The sequence below is a fragment of the Scleropages formosus genome, chromosome 14 (assembly GCF_900964775.1).
Source record: "Scleropages formosus chromosome 14, fSclFor1.1, whole genome shotgun sequence".
Classification (NCBI taxonomy): domain Eukaryota; kingdom Metazoa; phylum Chordata; class Actinopteri; order Osteoglossiformes; family Osteoglossidae; genus Scleropages; species Scleropages formosus.
Window position 1 is genome coordinate 21,928,429 of NC_041819.1, and position 16,025 is coordinate 21,944,453.

The following is a 16,025-nucleotide window of genomic DNA, read 5'->3' on the forward strand; positions in this document are numbered from 1 at the left end:
GAAGGACTCTAGTAACATGACATTCTTTACCTAGTATTATATCGTCATATGGACACGTGCAGAAATTAAGACAGCAGGGGGCATAGTAGTTAGAGCTGCTGCCTTCGTCTCGGAAATACAAACGTTTGTATCCCGTCTCCTGCTGCCGTATCCCTGATCAAGGTAAAAATCTGCCTCCTTTATAAATGGGTAAATCATAGTAAGTGGTGCAGTGTACAAACCAAACGCTGTTAAGTCACCTGGGAGCTGAAGAAATTAAAAATAATAGAATGCAACAAAACTTTATATGGATTTTTTTTCTTTTTTTTACATTTTCCATTCAGTTTCTTTACATTAATCGCACTGTTAGTGGTAGTTTGTACTATATGTCAGTTCTTGGAGAAAAATTCCACATTTCTGAAATTGGCAAACTTCGGGGAATTTTGGCACCGGGTTCCAAACATTGAATATTCCAGTACCTTTTAGGATCTGACACTTTCTGGAATGTTTTGGTTCTCTCCACAATGTTCTGGTGCCTTCTGGAATCTTCCAGTGGCAGCAAGGTACCAAACTGAAACTGACACTCTAGGAAATTGTGGTATTTTTGTAATTAGTAAACTTTAATCATAATCAACGCAAAAATCGGCATAACTAAAAATTTTTAAAAATTCTGTTAAATTGTGTTTTTTTTGTAAGCACAGGTTTTTTATATTGCAGTGATGGAGGAATATTGGTGTTGGATGGACTCAGATATGCTGTCGTGCATGAGCGAGGCAGGAAGGTGAAGAATGGCCGTTTGTGTAACAATCGTGCCCATGAGACGACGGCTTTCGTGAACGCAGGGCTTTCGGCTCCCGGTTTTATCATACGTAAAATTATTATAGTCATAATCTTTGTGAGATCCCTCACTAACTGCTGATGATAACAAGAATGAGGGCAGCGGGGGGTCCTCATGGGTTGTGTACCTCGGTTCGCCCATTTGATGCATTATCATAACCCTGGAAAGGAATTGAGCTTAGAATTATGGAAATCGATGATGCATTTATTGATAATGTAATAAATACTATTCAGTGCACATATATGCAGTATCAGTAAAGAGTTTGAGTCCACTTGCTGGAAACCATTCAGAAAGCTCCTTTTGTTGAGCCTAAATGTCAGATGTCATAAGTAGCTCTAGGTTTTTGGTGAAGGAAGTGCTGCCCAATGGCACCACCTTGTGGAGAGCAGCTTCACTGCAGCCTGACCAACAGGATGGAAATGATACCCGAACCTCCTTCATGGTTATTTTCACCATTATCTGTCCACATGTTGTCCAGCAAAAGATCTTTTCCAGCTCCTGCTAAATACCAGCAGCCATTTATTAACATTATTTATAAATAACTCTCTAAATATAGTTACAGTACAGTTGTTCAGTACTGTACAGTACGGTACAGGCAATTTTCCTTAACGGGATATTCCGGAAGAATAGTGTACATATGAAAGATCCAGAGAAGTTAAATAAGGAAAGGGGGGTAGATCATGCTGTAAACTCCCTTTTTGTGCCCAAGTTATGGTTTTAGTCAAATGGAGTTGGCAGCTGGAAGATGAACGTGGGATGTGACCGTAACTGGGGTGTTTTTCCATCTGCGGTGCTTTAACCGCCGCTCCTCTGTCCCCAGGCCCCCATCTGGAGGGAACTGCCCCAGTGTTCAGCAGCGTGTTGGAGGACCGCGTGGTGAGTGAGGGCCAGGGTTTCATCCTCCGGTGCTCCGTGCAGGGCAGGCCCCCACCCCGGGTCACCTGGCTCCTGAACGGTAAGGGCCCCGCGCCTTTGCCCTCACCTTGTCACTGTTGGCAGTTCTCACCAGCAGGGGGCAGTAATGTCCACCACCGGTTTCATTATGTCACTCGAAATGTACATGAGGCCCTTCATATAATTTCTTTTTCTCCAAAGCAGCTTTCAGTGACTTACCCCTTTACACAGCTGGGTCATTTTTTAAATTTACCAGTTCAGGGTAAGTAACTTGACCAAGGGTCCTACATCAGGAGGCTGGGTTCAAACCCATGACCTCCAGACCCAAAGGTGGCAGGGTGTTACTGCTGGTCTATGTCAGATCTCATAAATAAAACAAAAATAAGTACTTTAATATGTAGAATATAGACATGTAACAGGGCTGGGTTAAAATAAAAAAAATAAATTCGTCTGTTTAGTGACATGTTGCTTACTCTTAAATTGTGGTGGGATGGGCACCAGGTGGTGTAGTGGTTAGAGCTACCATCTTTATTCTTGCTTCTGGTTCAAATCCCACCTCCTGCTGTAGTACTGTTGGTCAAAGTGCTTACCCTGAATTGATACAGTAAAAAATTACCTGCTGTCTAAATGGGTAAATCAGTGTAATTTGCTTTGGGCAAAATAAAAGTCTGATGAATAACTAAATGGGGGGTGCGGTGGCGCAGTGGGTTGGCCCACAGTCCTGCTTTCCGGTGGGTCTGGGGTTCGAGTCCCGCTTGGGGTGCCTTGCGACGGACTGGCGTCCTGTCCTGGGTGTGTCCTCTCCCCCTCCGGCCTTACGCCCTGTGTTACCGGGTAGGCTCCGGTTCCCCGTGACCCCGTACGGGATGAGCGGTTCTGAAAATGTGTGTGTGTGTGTGAATAACTAAATGTAAAATGGTCCAGGGTACTGACCCTACCCAGCAGAGGAGGACCATCTTTTCTCGTTTCTGGCAATCCCACGAAGCCCCTGTGACTTTGTAGTGAATCCAGTGAAAAAAATAGCACAGTTTTATCATTTTGAATACCGCACATCTGGTGTGTCCTGGATTCCTGTTTGGAACACCTGGGAAATGGGGTGAAGATTAGAGCTCTTGGTTCAAGGAAACCCTTTCATATAAAACAGTGAGGGTGACTATCTTGGATACTTTTTCATCCCTTAGGGTGTGACTCCATTAATTTTTTTTTCTCAAAATACAGTTTGTTTTGTGCAGCGGGCTTGGCCGGGTCTCACTCACTGTGGGTCTGGGGTTTGAGTCCTGCTCGGGGTGCCTTGTGATGCACTGGCATCCCGTCCTGGGTGTGTCCCGTCCCCCTCCAGCTCTGCCCTCTGGGTTAGGCTCTGGCTCCCCGCGACCCTGCTTGGGACAAGCGGCTTCAGCAAATGTGTGTGAGTGTGTGTTTGTGTGTGAGTGAGTTTGTTTTGTATCAGTGGACACAGTTACAATAGCGGACATTAAGGCTCCATTGAAAAGGAGCTCTGAAGTCCAATCACTCTGGTGACACCAGAACCCCGGTTACAGTAGTCCAGATGTAGTCTGAAGAAGTCTTTGTTCTGAGGAACATGTCAGACCAAAGCACAGTGTATTCCAGGAGGGGAAAAAACACCGGGGTAAAAGTGTGGTGGAGCCTTTGTCGGCCAGGTGAGCTGTTGTCTTCTGAAATCGTGGTGTGAAACTAGAAGGTCACATTCCTGGTGGGACGGGGGGACATTTGCGGCCAGTGTGGAGCTGGCATCCTGTCTGCATAGCTGGGAAATTCCACCTCGCTCTTAGAACTTGGACATGAGTTATGGAAAAGCACAAAGGGCTCTTCTCCTGTGTCCAGTTGGGTCTCATGTTGGGTTTGAGGACCACAGTTTCCAGCACATTCTAGGTGATAAATCGGTACCTTTTGCTGAGTGGATTGTGGAGCGAGGTCCTTTGAGTGTTGGTGTCACTGAGATGAGTTTGTCATGAGGAGAGAAGATGACCTGTAGACAGGATGAGCTGGCTCATTAAAATTGAGTAGACCTGTTGTCGGAAGGCAGAAGACTTGAAGTAGGACGACAGAGGACAAAAGTTGACCTCAAGATGGAGAACAGAGGTTGACTTGTAGTTGGAGGGTGTAGATTGAGTTGTACTTGAAGAATAGAGAATGACCTTTTGGAGGAAAGAGGTTGACCTGAAGGTAGATGACAACAGAGGATGACTTGTATATTGAGAATAAAGGATGAGTTCTTCTTGGAGAGCAGAGGTTGACTTGTAGTTGGAGGACATACGTTGACTCGTAAATACTGGACTGAGAATGACTTCTGCCTGGAGGACAGAGGTTGGCCTGAAGAGGGATGACAACAGAGATTGACTTGTAGACTGAGAATAGAAGATCAAATTATTTCGTGGAGGACAGAATTTTGCCTCAAGATGGAGGACAGGTGTTGACTTCTAGTTGGAGGACAGAGACTGATCTTCAACTTGATTAGGATAGTTCATAAAGAGAAACACAGTTATGGTAGCAAAGTTCCACGAGGAAGAATGACCAGTAGTTTCTCATGTTTTCTTTATCAGAGGACGGAGGATGACCCGTAGTTTTTGTCATGTAGCTCATGAGAAAAGAAACAAATCTGAATATGGATATGAACGTTGGGGCTGAGAAGGACACAGTGGAGTGTGAGAACAGAGAAGATCTCTGCCTAGATATTTATAGCCTCTTACTTTAAACTATTTCGCAGCATTTGTTCGAGATTGTGGGTAGAAGAGGCAGTATGTGTGTGTGTGTGTGTGTGTGTGTGTGTGTGTGTGTGTGTGTGTATGTGTGCGCTGTTTGAGTCCTGTGTGTGATTCCCGTTTGGTTCTCTTCCAGACCAGCCCGTCCCACAGTCACGCTGCTCGTACGAGGGGGGCGAGGCCCAGCTGGAGGTCCAGGCTGCAGTTCGAGAGGACGGGGGTTCGTACACGTGTGTGGCGGAGAACACACACGGGAGGACTGCGTGTAACGCCAGGGTGCTTGTCAGAGGTGGGTGTTGCCCTCTGACCCCCCCCCACACACACACATACACACACACACACACACACACATACACACACACACACATACACAATGCCCCTCACATGGAGCATCATGAACGCTGGTGCTGAGAACATACGTAAGTCAACTAAGGTGATTTTTACTTTTTACTTTTAAATTTTTATGATTCAATTCAATACACTAAGTTGCTTAAAATGATTTACCTGTTTGTGTAATAGGATAAATTTTACTGCATCAATTCAGGGTCAGTACCTTGTTCAACGGTCCTACAGCTTCAATAGCAGCTGTGAACCAAGAGCTTGTTCTGTCACTCCCCGTATGAGCAGGCCAGCAGGGGGCGTAGTAGTTAGAGCGATCGCCTTGGAATCAAACACGTGGGCTTGGATCCCATCATCTGCTGTGGTACCCTGCTGTACCTGTAATGGTACACTAAAAATTACCCTGCTGTATAAATTGGTGAAGTACTGCAGATGGGTGTCCAGAGGAAAATCTATCTATCCGTTATGAATTTAATTAGAATAAATTGTGTTGATTATTATGATTCTATATTTGAGTAGTAAAGCAGGGATGGTGAGGAAGGAGTGTTGTGTCAAATAGCAGAATACAGGTTTAAATGATAGATATAGGCAAATGCCAGTGCCCCCCCACCCCCCCATACTGACAGTGAAGAAAAATAAGAATAAACAGGTTATTTTACGACTGCATTAAGACGTAATTTAATATCTAATATGAGAGCAACTCGATGAGTCAGTGCCCAACGCTACCTAAGTGCTACAGCTTGTGTTCTGGGAAAATATCGAGGTGAACGTCTGATCCCTGCAGCCCTGCTCTGCATCTCGTTGGGCAGCTGCCTGGCAGCGTTCCTTAATTACAGAAGCGTCTGAACAAAATTCCAGCAGGGGGCGTGGTGGTGGAGGAACTCTGAGTTGTATTTTGCGTTCGCAGTCTTAAAACATGCAAAAAATGTATAAAGGGATTAAATGGGGCTCTCCTCTATTAACCCCTTCCCCCACTCCCCCCTCACCCATTGAGTTTGGTTAGCAGTGGGGGGGGGGTCTGTCTGGACACCCATGGTGGTGTCAGGCTGAAGTCGTCCTCTCTGTTTGCCAGAGGGCCAAGAGAACACAAACACTGGAACTGATATTTTCCATCCAGCCCCCACACCCCCACCCCCCCCCCCCAGGACCTCAGACAAAAGCAGCCCTACTAGGGGTAAGGCAGCAGCATCACGCTTCCCGCTGGGGGTCCAGCGCTATATCGACACCTCGTTCAGCCGAATGATGGGGCGCACCCCAGGGGCGCGATGGACCAAATCGTTCCAGAGCATCACGGGGGAGGTCCTCACCGGCGGTCCCCCTCCATGGATACGCGTTCAAGTTCCGTTTGGACGTTTACGGGCAATACTTATGGAGCCGAACCCAAACTTCTCAGCCGATCGCGTCTATCCCAGGGTCTCGCCGTATTTTACCGCTTTCAAACAATAAACCAGCTTGTTTACCTTCCGCTCTTGCTGATCACACAAAACGTTGCAGTTGAGCACAGGGACGTGTATCCTGAAGGTTTCTGCTTCAAGTCCCACACCCCACGTTCTTGCATAATGTACTGTCCCTCGTTGTATTGCATTTCTTAAAGTGTAGCTGTTGAAATAAATCAGCAGGTGGCGCAGTGGTTACAACTGTTGCCTTGAATTCGAAAGTCTCCTACTGTAGTCGCCTCGCTGAAGGTACTTTGAACTGACGCGGTAAAACTTACCCAGGCAGCTGTATAAATGGATAAATCACTAAGCAGCTGAGTGTATAAACCTAATACTATAATAAATTAAATAAAAATGCAAATAACTTTTCATAAAAGTGTCACATAAAGCAGGAAATTGGGAACTTCGAGCGTTCGCGCTTTGTCCGTCAGGGGAGCTGTGGATTCGAGGCCCCTGTCCACGGGGGAGGCCGAAGTGCTGCGTCGGGGGGGGTGGGGGGCTCCAGGCTATTGACGCAGCCGCTGTATAAACACTCACCAGGGTCGTGCAGATTATGAGTCGGCGCTGATGCCCCGCTGTTTAAACACGCACCAGTGGAAACATCTCGGAGAAGCCTTGGATCTCCCGTGCGGCACGCCGGCTATGTATACACGCGACGGGCCTGTGTTTAGGAAAACGCCGTGTCCTCTCTTTTCGCACCCGGTTGGCTCCCGGAGTTCACGGAGCCTCGATTTATGAGTCCCGGAGCCGCTACGTATAAGAGAGCACCGTATATGGTAAACCGGCGGGACTCGACTCGTGCTCCCCGGCTTTACCGAGCCCGTTTCCCCAGACAAAAAAAAAACAAAAGTCAAATGCGCCTCGGCGAACCAGTCTGTGTGTCTCTCCCGAAATGTTCATAATTTGTCTGTTTGTGTAACTTCGGCCAACAGCCGTCGCTGGCACTGATTTGTCGTAAAACACTAAAAAAGAATGAGATGAAAGCAAAGGGCTCCTCATAGAAAAATGTCCACAAATGAATATCACTCGGTTTTTTACGCCGAAAATTGATTACCTTCGCTCGCATTATGTCATAGGTATCATTAGCATTATAATATTTTTAATTTCTCATAATTCGCAGGGTGAATTATGAGTGGTTAGCATGGTGGCGCAGCGGGTAGTGCTGCGGCCTCACAGCACCTGGGCTGTTTGGGCATAAGTTCAAATCCTGCTCAGTCTATGCGGAGTTTGCATGCTCTGCCAGTGTCTGCATGGGTTTCCTCTGGGTGCTCTGGTTTCCTCCCACAATCCAAAGACATCCCGGTCAAGTGAATTGAGCACTCTAAATTTCCAATAGTGTATGTGTGTCTGGCTACCCTATGATGGACTGGCCCCCCATCTGGGATGACCCCCAGCTTTTGCTCCAATGATTCTGGGATAGACTCTGAACCCCATTGAGCCCGACTTGAAAAAGTGAGAGGGGGTGCGGTGGTGCAGTGGGTTGGACCGGGTCCTGCTCTCTGGTGGGTCTGGGGTTCGAGTCCCGCTTGGGGTGCCTTGCGGCGGACTGGTGTCCTGTCCTGGGTGTGTCCCCTCCAGCCTTACACCCTGAGTTGCTGGGTAGGCACCGGTTCCCCACGACCCCATATGGGACAAGCGGTTCAGAAAGTGTGTGTGAAAAAGTGAGTAGTTTTACAGTGTTATTTTGAAAGCAGCCCTTTGCTTCACAGATCCGAAAGCCCATTTACAGACCCCCCGTTACAACTCCCTGCTTTAAACTACATATCATATAGAAGTGTTCGCCTGTGTTGGTCTGGTTTTCACACGCTCACGATGGTTCGGATCCCACTTTCTACATTTTGGCCATGGAACCGCAGTACCTTTACACTGCTCGAGGACACTGGAGCCAGTTTACCCAGCGATGCGCCCAAGACCTTGTCAGATGGTATTTACTTAGCAAGCAAAATAGTTTTTCAACAGATTAGTGCTAACATCAGCGCTGGGCTCTGTGTGCCTCTGAGTGTTGGTACTGGAACCCGAGAAATTTTCCGATGTTCATTTGTCCTCCTAGACGGGTGACAGCGTGCCAGCGTGCCAGCGATGGACGGAAAAGGACTCGTTCCTCCACCATTGGCTCCAAGACCTTTCAATGGCAGCGCAATCCACTTTGCTTCGTGACGCTTTCTGTCCCTGTAAAGGAACCGTGTCGCTCTGGAGCTATGTTCGGAACCCATTTTCTCCCATCACATCCCTCGCATGCTTTTTGAATGTCTGTGAACCTTTACAGCAGTTACACTGAGATTTATTAATTCAGCTTTTCCCCAAAGTGGCATAAAACTAGTAGTAAAGAGAAGTTCATCAATAAGACAAAGCACTTTAGACATTAACACTGGATTTTCGACACCACCATGTTGCTAGGTCACATCCCTCAAGTAGCTGCCTATAGAAGTGACATTCAAATAGGAAATACATAGCAGGTGGTGTTTGTAGTCATTTATGGCGCTGTCAGGAGATCAGGAAAGAGATGGGTTTGATACCATTCTTGAATGCTGGATGGATTCAGCAGCTCTGAGGGGCAGAGGGAGCTCTTTCCACCACAACAGAGCAAAAGCAAGTTTTCATACAATATATTTTTAACGTCTTTTCAATTGTATTGCCTCTCCATCCTAGGCCCTGCTAGAATATTCCAGAGAAATTCATGTGATACATGACATGTCAAAGGTGGCCACTATCTCTACACCCTGCAGGTGCAGGAGAGCTAACACTGATGTGTTGGAGTTCCACATCCCTCACTGCTTACACCCAGGACCAACACACACGACGTCTCCCGGTCACAGTCGAGATAATGAGACTTGAACCATCGTGTGAGTTGTATTGCCCAGCATGGGGAGACGGTCTTTTGGAACCAGACCATTTGGGTTCTCCTACGCAACCCGCCATCACTGTAAGAGATGCCATCTTCAGTGAGCGCTGAAGACTTGCGTCATTCTGGGTTCTCAGGCCAGTTTCGAGCACCAGGCTTAGAGATGATAACAGCAAAGGGTCGTCCCCAAATTTTCCCACGCCATCTCCAGCCTCGAGCCTCCGGGGAATTAACATCAACAGCATCTCGTAGTTTACTGGACACCAGGAGTTTACCCTGCAGAAGATAGCAAGATAGCATCACTTTTTTAAAGGTGCGCTATCAAAGCCAAAACTTCAAGCAGCACCAGGAGTGCGGAATAAAACGTCCAGAAATAAAGTGGCGTATTGGGCCGCTGTCGCTCTTCACGACTTTGTAAAACGACTCTTCCGAAAGCATTAATAAGCTCAATAAGCGCAGAAGGAGGTCTTGGCCATGCCCTCATTTTGGGTTTCCTTCCATCCCAAAAATGTCCTGTTACTCTGTGTGACCTAAACATTCACAGTACTTCCTTTGTGACCCATTCCCAGAGGGGTGTGTTTCGTATGTTTCGTGTTTCTAAATATTATGTATGCAGAATAAATATACAGACACAAAGACAAGCAGAGCCAGGACAAATGGATAGATAGATAGATAGATAGATAGATAGATAGATAGATAGATAGATAGATAGATAGATAGATAGATAGATAGATCTTTTTACAACGCAGTGAAGACCAGAGGTTTTGGACCAGTCCAGAATATATTCGGTTAAGTTACAGTTAGGTGGAGCAGTTGGTAGTGCAATGATTAGACTGCTGCCTTTGGACCCAAAAGCCACAGGTTTGAATCCCACCTCCAGCTGGAGTACCCTGGAGCAAGGTATTTTACCCTAAATTGCTGTAGTAGAATGACTCAGCTCTATAAATGGGTAAATAACTGTCCGTTGCTTTAGAGAGAACATCTTAGGGTGGGTGTATTTGCAGTTATAATGTGAAATCCCTTCATTGGCAGTCTGAATGTTACCATTCCTCTGCTGTACCATGGTGCTGATGGTTACATTACCGCATAAAGCACAGGGTTCCAATGAAAACAAGTCATGTGCAAATAAATGACGGAGAGGCACATCGTGTGCTGGGTTCCAGAGAGGAGGGCCTCCGAGAGGGCGAAGGCCACCAGGGTCGGGGAAGCGAAGAAGCCGTTGGCCCCGGCGTTCGTCAGAGGGCTGGAGGACCTGAAAGTCATGGACGGCAGCCGCGTCACCATGACTGTGGAAGTCACAGGTAAACGTGCGTTCCTGTAACTGCCCGTCTCCCTCATGCAGGTGTAGCTACAGGTAGGAAGGTTGACCCATGGCTACAGGTGCAGAAGTAAGAGATCTTCAGATGTACAGGTGTTCCTCACGGCTAAAACACACACCGCTGGTTGGAATTGCAAACTATTAGCGCACAACTCAAAAAATGTAATATATATTACTTGTTAGTAATAAAAGGGGGTACGGTGGTGTGGTGGCACAGCTGGTTTGACCAGGTCCTGCTCTGTGGTGGGTCTGGGGTTTGAGTCCTGCTTGGGGTGCCTTGTGATGGACTGGCGTCCTGTCCTGGGTGTGTCCCCTCCCCCTTCAGCCTTTAGGCTCCGGCTCCCCGCAACCCCGTATGGGACAAGCGATTCAGACTGTGTGTGTGAATTTTTCCTTTTCCTCAATTACTGTAGCTGACTGCCACACGCTAATGTAATGTCGAAAAACGGGATAAATGGTGTATTTCATGGCCTTGTCATTATGTAGCTCAGCACTTGCCGAACACTTAACCTTAACCCTGACCTTAACCATAACCCTAACTCTAACCTTAACCCTAACCGTAACCATACTACAATGTGAACTGAGTTTGTGCCGACAGACTGAAAGATTTCTGTTAGAAATTAGAAAGAAAAACTCAATATTATTATTGAGCGGAAATACTATGTATGTATCACCTTATAAAAATGAACGACTTTTATTGTTACTCTAAATAATGACACAGTAACAACATGCAACTCTCTACTGCTTTACTCCCAAAACTTGCCGCAAATAAGGAAACGGACGTGTAGCTCCGGGTGCATGTTGGCATTTGGAAACTGCGCTTGAGGACAACTTGGGAAAAATTTGGAGCTCTATCAGGATAACTCAGCGGTGCAGTTTTTGGTATATTTTTGTGATGCTTTTAGGGAGATTATTGGTGAGAAAAAACTGAGAAGAATGCACGTTAATGCTTTTTGTCTCCAGAAAAGTACCGGGTAAAGGGGTCTGTTGGGCTCTTCGTGGCTTCGGATGGCGGGTTATGACTCCGTCGGCGTGCGGAGGGGTCTTCCTTGATTTGGAGCAGATGCCTTTCTGCGGCACGTGGCATTTCCTCAGATGGCCCTGGAGACGATTTGTTTGGACCAGCGCGCTTTGCCTTCTGCATTTCCTCCGTGTGAGAGATATGGACCCGGGCCCAGTGCGATTATCATCATCCGATATTCAGGGTCTCGCTGCGGTGCACGTCCGATGTTGTTTCTTCTCTCTGGGTCTGTTCAGCATTATTCTGTCTCCATCCCATATACAGATAAATTATTTCTGCCTAAAGCACAGTAATGTAATTTTTGGGAGATCTGTTGGCTTTGCATACCCTGCCATATGGCATTTTACTAAAAATAAAATTATTATTATTTTTCTTTTTTTTTACATATCAGAAGTTTTAAATCTATCTCTTTTCATCAAAGGCTGTTCCTGCTTAGGGTTATGGACTTAGTTAATGATTAAATAATAATTGTGGGATGCCACAATGCTAAATTTAGTACAGGGTCGTAAGACAGTGACACAGACTTGTAGCCGGAAGGTTGTTAGTTCCTGTCCTGCAAAGATACCTTGTTGCACGTCACCTTGATCTAGGTGTATAAGTGGATGGAGAAACATAAGGACAGATACATAAATAATGGAACATGGATTTAAAACTTGTGATGTGGGGAAAATAACCCGAAGATGTTGTGTCCCAGCGAGCGATCCAGCCCGATCCCGCCTTCTGGCCAGGACGTCTCACTGATAGCTGCTGTACCTTATTTCGAGAAATTCCCCGCATGCTTTCCATTACGGTTCATCTTCAGGTCCTTTCAAACGTTCTATTCGATTCGAGGCGGTAACATAAATAAGTCAAATGAGAGCGGAGAGGCGTCCCTCGCCGATGCCTGGTTTATCTTTGGCCTCCCTACCGAAATTCAGATAACATCTGTACAAGAATGTCGAGAGGGTTTTTACATCGATGGCCTGTTTATTCCATGCTGTCCTCTCAAAAACCAGCTGCAGACAGTTCCTGGCCAATCTCAGCCCTGTCTTTTACACAAAGCCTCACTCCAGGGTATTGGGTCTGAGCCTTTTTCAGCCTTTTCCTCCCTGGACTCAAAGTGAGGTGTCAGTGGTACCATTTCTCTCTGCTGTTACCCTGCACACCTTTTCTCCCCATGGTTGTGTTGGTTTCCTCCAGGTGCTCTGGTTACCTCCCACACTCCAAAGTCATGTTTCAGGTGGATTCGTGACTCGAAATTGCCCTTGGTGTGTGTGTGTGTGTGTGTGTGTGTGTGTGTGTGTAAGCGAATGTGTGTGTGATTGTCCTCTGTTGCTTCATTGCCTGTGCTTCCAAGATAGGCTCTGGACCTCTGTGACCCTGAGCTGGACAAGCAATTATTTATAACGAATGAACGGATTCTGTTACATATTAAGGCTTTCTTCACACCAGCAAACCAGCGGTGGTGAAATGGACTTGAAGAAGAGTTCACGGTTGATGTTGATCAAACAGCTTTCTCTCTTCTGCCCCCTGCTGCCCAGGCTACCCCCAGCCCCGGGTCGGCTGGCTGCACAACGGCGAGGAGGTCCAAGAGTCGGAGGACTTCCATTTCGAGCGACGGGGGAATGAGCACAGTCTGGTGATCCAGGAGGTCTTCCCGGAGGACACGGGGAAGTACACCTGTGAGGCGTGGAACGAGCTGGGTGGGGCCCACACCGAGGCCATCCTCACGGTGCAAGGTTCGAACAATGAGAGCATCTGGAGACACGCAGCTCTGATTTGTCTTTTCTGACTTTCTACAACATCCAGAGCATCATATGTTGCAGGTCTCACGTTCATGCATCTCTAGTCCTTCTGTTGTACCCCCTGATCAAGGTACCTGCAATGCATTCACACAGTAAAAATTGCCCTGCTGTATAAAATCGGTACATTTCACCCATTGGTGACGTTTCTTGCAATATACTTTCAGCTGTACATTAAGAAATGTCTTCCGAATGCATAAATGTGAATGTAAATCCAGCGTATAAATTTTTTTCACCGTGTCTTCGGCAAAGCTGGCAGGTAAATAAATAACAATAATAAATGCTGTTTATGTGACCAGCATTTAAAACAAGGTAGACCGAAAATATGTAAGTCAAGAGGAATCCAAGAGTTCATGGACTCCGTGTTATTATACATTTTTTTTTCTGTTATGTATTTGCTGAGATCACATCTAGACTAATTCACAGCACCTGCACTTTTCCGCTCGTGCTGTTTACTCTGGATTTTGGTGGAATTAATCAGTCTAAGTGCTTTACGGCACTGGTCCTCCAGGGATGTAAACCTTGCGACATGTCGACACCTTAACCGCCCTGCTGCCTCTTTTTTTGTGTGGTAGTGGGATCAGTAGATCCAGGTGGTGAGGGTCCCATCCTTCTGTTTCAGAACCTCAGGATGGTGTCCAGCCCTGGTTCATCAGCAAGCCCAAGTCCACGACGGCTACGTTGGGCCAGCACGCACTGCTGTCGTGCGCCATTGCTGGGGACCCCTTCCCACAATTCCTCTGGAAGAAGGATGGCCAAGAGCTGTCATCAGGAGGGGACTTTGAGATCCTGCAGAAGGAGGATGTGGTCTCCCTTCTTATCAGGAGGGTCAAGACCCACCATGCTGGAGAATACGAAATCATCCTCAAGTACGGACCCTTTATCTGCACTTTCTCCTCAATGTTCTTAAGATTATGTGACGTGGAAACCACGATGCAGTAACTTTCCAGTTATGTCTGGCAAACATCTTGGCCTTTCCTGTAAGGGGAATGAGCAAAGTGAGTGTCTTTCGCTCATTTCCATTTTGAGGAGCAACATTTTAAAAAGAGCGTCTGCAGTTGCACACAGCACATACTTACTACGTGACAAAGCAGTGTAGTTGTGGAAGTGTCTTCTCCGTTCTTCCCACTGAAGGAATGAGTGCCCAAGATGCTTATTGCCATATATGGCCCGTGTGTGAAACGCTGAAACATAAACGCAGGGTGATGTGAGGACCGAGCCAGCGGGCGAGGGCGAAGGGTCTGTGTGGAGGGTCTGGGCACTCAGGGGTTAAAATATTACACGCAAGGGATGGACAAAATAACAGAAACATCCAACTATGTATTCCGTCAAGGCCCTAATAAGGAGCAGGGCCACCCTTTAGGTGCAGAACAGCTTAAATCCTTCACGGAATGCTTCCATTCAAGTCCTGAACTGCGTGTACTGGGATATCGCAGCGTTCCCCCAGAAGAAAAGCTACGGTTTTTTGAGAGATGAAGGTGGTGGAGCTCTGCACTCCAGAAATTCCCATGAAGGTTCAGTGATGTTTAGATCTGGTGATCGGGGAGGCCATGGAAGGAATTTGATGTAGTCCCGTTGTTCATGAAACAACTCTTGAATTTGTTCAGCAGCATGTATGGAGGCATTATTATCCTGCAATATGGGAACATCATGAGAGTATCTGCAGCATAGGGTGCACCTGGTCTTGTAAAATTATCTCTTATTCCGTAGCTATTGTATGGCCATGTAGAGCAATCATTGGAGGAAATCACTCCAATGAGATGGTTACCCATACCACTATGGATCCCCTACCCTGTTTTACAATTCGCTACAGGCAATGTGGGCTGAAGACATCCCTTGGTTTTCTCCAGTCATTATCTGAATCTACGAAACTGTGTGAAAGATGCATTGTCAGACTTTTTCCCCCCATTGCTCAAAAGTCCAGGCCTGGTGGTCTGTACATCAGGTTAAGCATCTTTAGCGTTGGCCTTGGACACAGATAGTTCTCGAATGGAAGCCCTGCCATAAATTCCACTTTTGTCAAGCTCATGACGTACACTTTTTATTGGGACTGGATCACAGAGATATTGATTCAATTCTGCGGTCATTTTTGAGGCTGTGTTTTTGTGTCATTTTGCAGCTGTCCTGCAAAGTGTCTGTCTGTCCCAGTTGGTAAGCGTTGACTTGCAACCAGTGTTTCTCTGTGCAGTTTGTCCATGTCTGTCACGTGCTCACGTTATTTTTCAGACTCTTTCCCTCGACACATTCAGTCGTGTAGTTTTTGTGAACGATGCACCTGCATTCAGGGACCGGCTCTTTGGCCTTTTTGGAACTCCAGTTAGTTCCCACAGGTTGCTTTGAAAAGTCACAAAGTGTTAAGTGTCAGTCCTGTTTTATAGGTGACACACATTGGTAATTAGTTAGCAAACTAATATTCCTCATCTTTGCAGCTGCATTTCCAATTATGATTTAGTTACTATTAGTTATGCTCCTTTTTGAACCGGTGTTTCTGTTATTTTGTCTACCTAACAAAGAGGAGGTCAAGCATCTAGAGGCTGAGTGTAATGGACCCTGTGCTGTACTGCTTCCCCTCTCGCCTTTTCCTCTGGGTGATTTGGGGCTAAAAGCAAGTTTTCCATCTCTTGCTGTTGAAGTCCCCCCCCCCCCCCCCCCCCCCACTTCCCCGTGCTGTTCCGGGACCCTGTGAAACTTCTATTCCTCCTCCTGCAGAAACAAAGTGGGAGACTGCAGTTGTGTGGCCCACATCCTGGTGACGGGGGATCTGACGGGGTCCGCCGGGGAGCCTCTCCACTCGTAAGTATACCCCCCCCAATCCCCCCAGCCCGGTCGCCCTTTCCGTGCTGCTATTTTCGCG

At 46.9% G+C, this 16,025-nt stretch overlaps 1 protein-coding gene across 3 annotated transcripts in view; it reads left to right on the top strand.

Moving 5' to 3' along the window:
- Positions 1–16,025, top strand: part of LOC108929005 (myosin light chain kinase, smooth muscle-like) — a 61,273-nt gene that overhangs the window by 26,195 nt on the left and 19,053 nt on the right. For 2 of the 3 annotated variants that reach the window (XM_018743274.2, XM_018743275.2), the window contains exons 10-15: positions 1,638–1,772; positions 4,571–4,723; positions 10,215–10,352; positions 12,911–13,108; positions 13,794–14,040; positions 15,881–15,964. In XM_018743274.2, the coding sequence (XP_018598790.1) occupies positions 1,638–1,772; positions 4,571–4,723; positions 10,215–10,352; positions 12,911–13,108; positions 13,794–14,040; positions 15,881–15,964 (955 nt within the window). The remainder of the gene's footprint in view (positions 1–1,637; positions 1,773–4,570; positions 4,724–10,214; positions 10,353–12,910; positions 13,109–13,793; positions 14,041–15,880; positions 15,965–16,025) is intronic. The other variant, XM_018743276.2, reaches the window with a different exon arrangement.